The sequence below is a fragment of the Eschrichtius robustus genome, chromosome 12, assembly GCF_028021215.1.
Source record: "Eschrichtius robustus isolate mEscRob2 chromosome 12, mEscRob2.pri, whole genome shotgun sequence".
Classification (NCBI taxonomy): Eukaryota; Metazoa; Chordata; class Mammalia; order Artiodactyla; family Eschrichtiidae; genus Eschrichtius; species Eschrichtius robustus.
This window is the reverse complement of record NC_090835.1, coordinates 68616350-68624640: the sequence shown is the minus strand read 5'-3', so window position 1 is coordinate 68624640 and position 8291 is coordinate 68616350. Positions and strand designations below refer to the sequence as shown.

The window sequence follows — 8291 nt, the reverse complement described above, 5'->3', positions numbered from 1 at the left end:
CCGGCTCCTCACAGAGCCAGGCCGCAGAAAGGGCGCTTAACTGGGGACAAAACACGGTACACGCCGAGCCCCGCAGGGCGCCCCGTGGAGCATCCAGGGGGCGGACGGGGGCTACAGGAGGCGGTGGGCGAGGCCGCTACGCTCGGTGTTGAGTGCCCGACACCAGCACTGACAGGTGGGGCTCAGGGGGACTTCCGGGCGGGAGACCCTCCTGCCCTGGGGTCCTGAGGAGCCGGGGGACTGAGAGGGAGTGGTCCCCAACAGGGCCGTGGAGGTGGTTGCTCAGAAGGAATGGGTTTCGAGCCCCCACCCCGGAGTGGGCTGCTGGAGTGCTGAGGGGGACAGGCCTGGGGTCCAGCCAGGGCCACAGCCCCTCCCCAGGTACCGGGAAGCCGCGGGCACAGAGAGGCGGAGTCCAGGCCCAAGGTGCACATGTGCTCGCTTCCTGCCTTCGAAGGGGCAGAGGCCTCCAACCCCAACTCCTGCCCTTGGGGAGAGCCTGAAGAGGCTTTTGTTCTGGAGTCCGGAGGCCTGAGGCTTCCGAAATCTTACTTCAGGCTCTGAGGGGCCTAGGGCACATCTCAGGCTGCAGCAGAGGCCCAGAAAGCAGACAGTAACAAGAACAGGGGTGCTGACAGGGGAGTTTGCCCGACCCTGTGGGTGCCATTGTCCCCAAACCCCCAACTCCCCTGGCCCCAAGGGAGGCCTGCACCAGCTCAGGCCCCTGTGACTCTGCCCAGGTCCTCTGTTCCCACATGACCAGGCTCAGGGCCTTGAGGCTGGGGTCTGCGACTTCCTGAGTGGGCTGCTGGGAGAAGAGGCACGGAGCAAAAGAGGACTGAGGCTGACGGAGGGGCTAGGGTATCACACTGTCTTTACCTGGAGGCCCGGGGTCCAGGTGCTGCTGGAGCTGAGCGGGTAGGGTGTCTGCAGGCCCGAAGCTCAGAAGTAGCATCAGCTGTGAGCAGTAACCTCGCCTGGTGCTGCAGGAAGTCTCACGGCCTCACCCCGGAGGTCCCCGAGAGACTCCTCTTCCCATCATTCCCCTACCTCATTGGGTCTTGTCCTGCCCTGGTCGGCTTCTCAAGCACCCTCGCCCCACTCCTTTGGGCCAGGCTGGTTGGTACCTGGTACGAATACCTGGTAATCCAGCACCACTTCCTTTCACCAACCACAGGAAACACTCCTGCTCTTGCGGGAGGCCCTTTGCCTCCTCCCACCCACAAAAGTCCTTTAACTGAGACCCAGGCTTGGAGAGATGGAGGGGCTGCCAGCAGGAGGGGCTGCCAGGGGCTGGGGTTGGGTGAGAGGGGACAAGGAAGAAAGACCTGGCGACTGTCCTGCTTCTGAGGCCAGGGCTCCTCCCTCCTGCAAACCCACGCCTCTCCCATTGGCCACAGGCACCGGGTCCCCAGTGCCTCCCCAGGCAGGCCAGAGCAGGGGAGAGAGGCATGGGAGGCCAGCTTAGCCCAGTGGTTCTACGGTTTTCGATGGACATGGAGGGAGGGAGGGAGAGAGGGATGGCAAGAGGCCCTCCTCCCCAGGAAACGGGAGGAGGCTGCTACTGTTGTTGGCTTTGCCCTGGGCTTTGGGGCCCCTCCCCCCTGGGCTTTGGGGCCCATCCCCCCCGGCCTGAGGCCTTACGAGAGGGGGGCGGGGTCTGAGGAAGAGCCTGTGCCGGAAGTACTGACAGCGGCAGAGAAGGGCCCCAGCAGGGTCCTCCTGGTCCTTCCGCTGAGCCTGCTCCCCGTTCACTCACCCTCCTACACCCCAGTCACACTGTCCCCAACTCCAGCTCACCCATCTTCATGTCCTGGGGAGTCTAGGGCCCCCTGGAAAGCTCTATGGGAGAAGAGGGTGACTATCCCTCCTCCAGCCCCACCAGTCCTGAGGGGCGAGGCTAGGAGAAGGGCACTCCCCAGGCAGAGTGGAAGACTAAAGAGGAGGCCCCCTTCTCGGGGGTCTGCAGGGGAGGTCTTTGAGAATAGGGAGGTGGTGGAGGGGAGCAGGGTTGGGCGGGAGGCAGAGGTCATAAAACCAGGCCCAGAGAATGGGCGCAGGTGCTGGCAGCCTGGGGTGGGGAGAGGAAGGCTGGAGGGACTGAGGCAGGATGGAAGGGTCCAGGAGACACCCATCTGGGCTCAGGAGACTCTTTGGTGGGATCTGAAGAGCGGATGTTGTGATGTCGCTGTTGGGCTAAGTCCTAAGACCCTCACCTACCCTGGGGCCATCACCCCAAGTCCCACCACCCTGGCCTCCAGGCAAATGCTCTGTCTCTTAGTATTTTTTTGTTTTGTTCTGTTTTGACTTTTAAAAAAATAAAAGCTTGATTGGAAAATATGTCTGGAACTCTATGGCGAGGGGAGGAGGACAAGAGTGGGCAGGGAGGGGAGGCGGTGGGTGAGGAGTGGGGGTGATGTGGAGGGGAGCAGGGTAGCTAGATGGCCTCCACGTAGTTGGCGGGATAGAGGCCCAGCTGCCCGCTGTCCAGCCGCCCGCGGCACCAACCCTGCTCGTCCTCCTCGCCAAGCTTGGTGAGCTCATCTCCTAGGGAGGTGACACAGAGGAGCTGGTTGACAGGAACTCAGAGAGGACTGACCCCCACCCCCACCTGCCGGGTAAGCCCTCTGATTACACTGGGCCGACCCCAGTGCCCCGCCCATTACTGCCCGGATGACAGCCCCCGGAGACCAGCCCCAACCACACCTCAACACCCACGGGCGGCCCAGCCAACCACCTAATCTCGGCTCCACCCCGGAAACCCAGGCCCCGCCTCCAGCTTCATTGCCCTAGTCCTGTCCGTCCTCCTGGCAGCCCTGCCCTCAGGCTCCGCCCCCAATCCAAGTTCTGGCCCTACCCCCACCCTATTCTCAGGTCCAGATTCTGCCCCCGGCACCCACTTGCCACTCTCAGGCCCTGCCCTTGCTCTCCAATTGAAGTCTCGGCCCCGAGGCACAGGTCGCCCTCCAGGTCTTGGCCACGCCCATGCGCCAGGCCCCGCCCCCTTACCAGCCTTGAAGCTGAGCTCGTCCTGCTCCTGGCCGTCGTAGTCGTAGAGCGCCCGCACACGCACTCCCTTGGCGTCTTCATCGAAGGGGTTGGAGCCCCCGTTGGCCTCATTTCCCCCAAATGGATTCCCGCTCTCGTCGTCCGACCACTCAGTGGCGTAAGTCTGGCCCCTGTCGTAGCTGCTAACACTGAGACGCAGAGAGAGGACCCAGCATAAGTGGCCTCTCACCCTGTCCTCAGGGCTGCCCCCTCCTCCCAACCAGAGCCCTGACCCTAAATTCCACCAAGGCTGGAGCAAGGATGGGCCTTGTAAAACGGGGTCCGGAGCCAGTGACCCTCACTGACAGCTCTTTAACCAGATGGGAGGCAGGACTATTAGCATTACTCAGCCCTTGAGTGAGGAGGTGCTGAAAGAGACCCCAGAGAACATCTGACCCCTCATCTGAGAGGGGCATTACAACCCAGTGGCTAAGAGTGAGGATTACTAGTACTAGGGATGTAATGTACAACATGATAAAGATAATTAACACTGCTGTATGTTACCTATGAAAGTTACACAGTAAATCCTAAGAGTTCTCACCACCAGGAAAACAATTTTTTTTCTAATTCTTTAACTTTGTATCTATATGAGATGATGGATGTTCACTAAACTTATTGTGCTAATCATTTCATGATGTATGTGAGTCAGATCATTATGCTGTACACCTTAACCTTATACAGTGCTATGTATCAATTATATCTCAATAAAACTGGAAGAAAAAAAAAAAACAAGAAATAAGGCCAAGGCAAATATATGAGTGAGGATTCTGGAGGCAGACCTCTTGGGCATCATATCTTGGCTCTGAGGCTTACTAACTAGCTGTATGACCTTGGGCAAGTCACTTAACCTCTCTGGGTGTTGATTTCTCCATCTGTAAAATGGGAATATTCACACACTCCTCAGAGTGTTGAGAGACATCAAGGAGCTAATTTATGGAAAACGCTTAGAACGGTGCCTGGCACACAGTAGGTGCTCTCACAGGGTTATCTATCACTACCTTTGAGAGGAGCCCAGGGTTGCCATGATTTAGACCATTTCTTGTCTCCTGAGGTAAAACTCAGCTGTCCCAGTGTGTGGACCCCCCTGGCCCCCAGGAAGCTCCATAGGAGGCACTTACCTGCCACGGTCCCCAGCCTGGGATGTGGACTCCACCATCCCAGCAGCATTGGTCAGCACTACCCCCTCTGCCTTCTTGGACTGTTTCTCCTTCTTGGTGGTGGTGTGCGGGAGGTCTGGGTTCCACTCCTGGGGGGCGTCAGGGGAGCAGTCAGGCTGGGGGGCTGCCCCCCGAGGCTCCTTCCAGCTGTTTCAGATTCCCCTTCCCCATCCCCACACATCCTCACCTCAAACTGGGGCCAATTCATGGGCATGCCAGGGCCGCTGGTGCTGCGGAACCATCTGAGGTCGTCCTGGGCGTCGGCCCCCCGGATGGCCTGCTCCAGCTCCCGGTACACTTGAACATAGCTGTGCACGGGGGAGATGGAGAGGTGCAGGGCAAGATGCACCATGGCCCCATCTCAGCCTCAGTGAGGGCCAGAGCCTGTTCAGGAGACCAGGGTGCTGGCGTGCCCCCCAGGTGGGAATCAGGCTGCTTCCAAAGGAGCAATCTCTGAGTGGGCAGCTCCAGGTATGCCCAGTGGGCACCTTCTCCATCCCCACCTTAGCCACTCACCCATCCATCCAAGCATGTTTCTTGAGTATCTGGTGTGCGTCAGCTTAAACCCAGGCAGCCACTGGCCCCTGCAGCTCTGCCCTCCCCTTCCTGTCACTATAACATAGGGCCCAGGATGCCCTGCTGCCTCTGCCTGTGCCCACCATGCCGCCACGCCCAGCTACCTGCTATTCTCAGCTAGGTTGAGGTGACGTTTGATGTCTAGCAGCACCTCCTTGAGGAAGACCAGCCTCCTTTCCTCAAATTGCTGGCACTGTTCAAACACCTGCTCCATGCCCTCCATGTACTGGGGTGTGGTCTTGCCCACGTCATCCAGCACCTTCTCATACTTCTCCTGCATCTATAGGAACCAGGGCAAGGCGGGGGGTGGTGGTGGTGAGACCCAGGCCTGCAGCTCCCAGCTGCCACCCACTCCAAGGGGCCCTGAGACCCCAGCCCGACCAGCACCTTCTGCACATCCTGCTTGCACTTGTCCACTTTGTCCTGCAGCTTCTTCTGCTGCTCGGGTGTGACCGACTGCTCCGTCTTGCTATTCATCTCCCGGGTCATGGCCAGCTTCTCCTCTTTGCAGGCCAGATGGTAGGCCTTCTTGGCTGCCTCTAACTGTGGGGAGGGGGGAGAGGGGGCAGGGTGTAAGCAGAAGCAAACGTGTTCACTCTCAACTCCTCCCACCTGCCCGCTCCACCGGGAGCTGTGAGCACACGTTCTTAAAAGGCGGAAGGGATGCAGGCCCCAGCTCCAGGTATTCAGGAGCAGCGCCCACTCATCTGTGCATTTCCCTGCACTGCCTGCCCCTGTGGACTCCCTCCCGTCGGGCACTGCAGGGCCTGCCCCATCTGTGGGTGTTTCTTTCTGGCAGGCAGTGCTGCTCCCCTGTGGGCCCAATACCAGCGGGCAGTGCACTGCCTGCCACATCCGTAGAGACCCTCCCTCTGATCAGTCTGCCCCTCTTGAGCCCAGCTGCCCAGCCTCGCCCCTTCCGTGGCAGCCGCCCACCAGGCACCTCCTTTATCTTCTTGGCCCAGGGCTTCTGGGCCTTGCGGAAGCCGTCTTCAGCCTCCTTGGTCTCCTTGAAGCCGCCCATGATCTGCTTGTGATAGGCATCCTTCTGCCAGTTCTTGACCTTCTCCAGGTCCTCGTTTAGCAGGCTGTTCTTCACCTCCTGGTGCAGTTCGCTCACCTTGTCCGCCTCCGTCATCATGGCACCCCAGGCCCGCTCCAGGCTGCCATACTGTGGGCCTGAGGAAATGGCCATGCGGTCACCGGGTCCTCATTACCCCCGGCCCAGAGGCCTGCCTCACGCCTCCTTTTTCTGAGGCTTTCCCCATACTTCCCATGGCAGCAGAAATGCCCTCCTCTGCTCTCCCTATAGTTTTATCCATCTTCCAGGGCCGAAGAACAGCCACCTCCTTCAGGAAGCCTTTTCTGAGTACTCTATCCTCACACACCTCGGCCTCCAGCCCTCATGAATTGTTCTTACAGCGTCCATCTCTGGGCCTACTCCCTGTCTCCCCCATCAGCTTGTGAGCCCCATGGTCGGCAGCCTGGACCCCCATGAGCTCTCACAAGCCAGCACAGCACCAGGCACACAGTCGGTGCTCCGGGAATGTTGACTGAACGTAAAACTGAAGAACCAACTGGTGACAGATAACAGGAAGCCACTGGGACCAGACATCCCACAGGATCTGGACCAGCAAGAACAATTGCTATAATAAAATTTGCATATGGGCCACATTAAACGCCCTGAATTTGATAGTTGAACTATGGTTATGTAAACAAATGTTCTTATTCTTTGGTGTTACATGAAGAATTTAGGGTGAAGGGGCATGTCTCTAACTTAAATGGTTCGGAAAAGATTTGCCTATAAACAGAGAGGGAGTGAGAAAACAAACGTAGTAAAATGTGAGCTGGTGAGTCTGGGTGAAAGGTATGTAATTCTCTGTACTGTTCTAGCAACTGTTCTCTAAGCTTAAATTATTTCAAAATAAAAAGTTGTTTTTAATCCAACCTAAAATTGCAGAAAGTAGAGCTGACCGGGGACAGGGGAGGCCTGCGTGGTTTGGGAGGGGAAATGTGCAGGGCAGGGCCCGGCGACTGGGGGGTGCAGGTGCATCCAGAGGCAGGGCGCTCCCGGGACCCAGACAGTGGGGGGCCGGTTAGCGCCTGGGGTGTGCGCACGGGCTGGGCATGGGGCAGGAGGGGGAGGGGCACCTTTCTCGATGAGCTGGCGCCAGCGCTTGGCCCAGTCGGTGAGCTGCTGCGCATACGCCTTCTCGATCTTGGCGCGCTCCTGCACGCAGTTCATCAGGTCGTTGCACAGCCGGTGCCCGTCATCGATGCGCTTCACCGTACGCTTGTAGTTCCCCACCTGGCGGCCGAGCAGCGAGCACTACTCCCGCGGGCTCCCCGCCTCGCCCGCCCGGCCGCCCTGGCCACCCTGTCCTGCAGGGGGCGCCCGCTGGGCCACCCCGGCCGCCCCGCGCTCACACCCTGGGGGCTCTGCACCCTCTCGCTGACGGAGGCTTGGACACCCCCCTCACACCCCACCGTCTATACACTCCCTCAACCCACTTTAAACAGAATTTCCTCACTGCCACCAAGTGCAGAAGGATATTTATAATTTGGACTTCGACTCAAATGAATTATTCATTTTGTACTTGCCGTGGTAAATCTATTATATTTATATAGACTCATATAAGCGTTGAGCTGAGCTGCAGCTTCTTGACATAATATTATGTTTTGTAGACATCTCATTAAACACTTATTAATTTAGGTTTGGCAGTTTTCACTTTGGGTTTTGGAAGCCGATGGAAAATTTCTTTCTGGGTCTCAAATATTTTGGGAGGCTCCTGCAATGCTGGCTCCACCTCTTTGTCGCTGCGGGGCTCCCTGAACTCGTAACACTTCTCTCTGACCAGTGCTCCACCCCCTGCCCACGGCATAGGGTAGAAGGCGGGGCACAGCTGTGAAAGGCCATGTAAGCTGTAAAGTGCTGCACCTGCCTGCGTGAAGCACGAGGAGTCTGAGCCGGGGCCCCCAGAGCAGAGGGTCAGGAGGGCCCTGTTCCGCATCATAAATTCCACAGGATCTCTCCAGGGGCAGCTGTGGGGCAGAGGGGCTCTGGGCTCAATGGTCTGTAGGAACCACTTGGTGGCAACAACTGCCCGCTGGACATGGAGGGCTTTGGAGGGGTCCGTGGGGCTGGGGAGCAAGATCTGAGGTCACGGGTGGGTGGGATCCTGGGCCTCCACGCAGCCAGGCTGCCTGGTCCCCAGGACCTGGGGAGCATCTAAGCCTCACCTCCCAGAAGCTGTCGGTGGTCTCCTCCGGAGCTAGCGAGGCCTCGTCGTAGGAGCCAGACATGGTGTGGCCGTTGCGAGGTGGACAGGTGTGGAGCGGCGGTCAGCAGGCCAGCTGCTCATGCGCTGGGAGGGCAGGAGAGAGATCCTGGAGATGAGGGCAGCTCCCCGCATGCCCCATGCCAGGCCTGGGGCCCCAACTTGCTGTGGGCCTCGCATTGGATGGGGGCTCAGAGACTGGCTCCCCATCCCTAGGGTAACCCCAAGAGCC

General features: G+C 58.8%; 1 protein-coding gene across 1 annotated transcript; it reads right to left on the bottom strand.

Moving 5' to 3' along the window:
• Positions 1-2437: 2437 nt before the first annotated feature.
• On the bottom strand, positions 2438-8084 carry PACSIN1 (protein kinase C and casein kinase substrate in neurons 1). Its single transcript, XM_068557957.1, has 9 exons — positions 8022-8084; positions 6933-7089; positions 5725-5960; positions 5169-5324; positions 4886-5061; positions 4393-4513; positions 4167-4294; positions 3010-3197; positions 2438-2547 (listed from the first exon to the last, which is right to left on the bottom strand). Exons 1-9 carry the CDS (start codon positions 8082-8084, stop codon positions 2438-2440), a joined length of 1335 nt encoding a protein of 444 aa, XP_068414058.1.
• Positions 8085-8291: the final 207 nt, after the last annotated feature.

What these genes read in the sequence shown, in the direction of transcription:
- PACSIN1 (XM_068557957.1), bottom strand. Translation starts at nt 8,084, where the DNA reads ATGTCTGGCTCCTACGACGAGGCCTCGCTAGCTCCGGAGGAGACCACC. An exon ending in GCGCCAGCTCATCGAGAAAG is followed by an intron (nt 5,961 to 6,932) that starts GTGCCCCTCCCC and finishes CCATTTCCTCAG; the next exon opens with GCCCACAGTATGGCAGCCTG. An exon ending in GCAAGCAGGATGTGCAGAAG is followed by an intron (nt 5,062 to 5,168) that starts GTGCTGGTCGGG and finishes TGGTTCCTATAG; the next exon opens with ATGCAGGAGAAGTATGAGAA.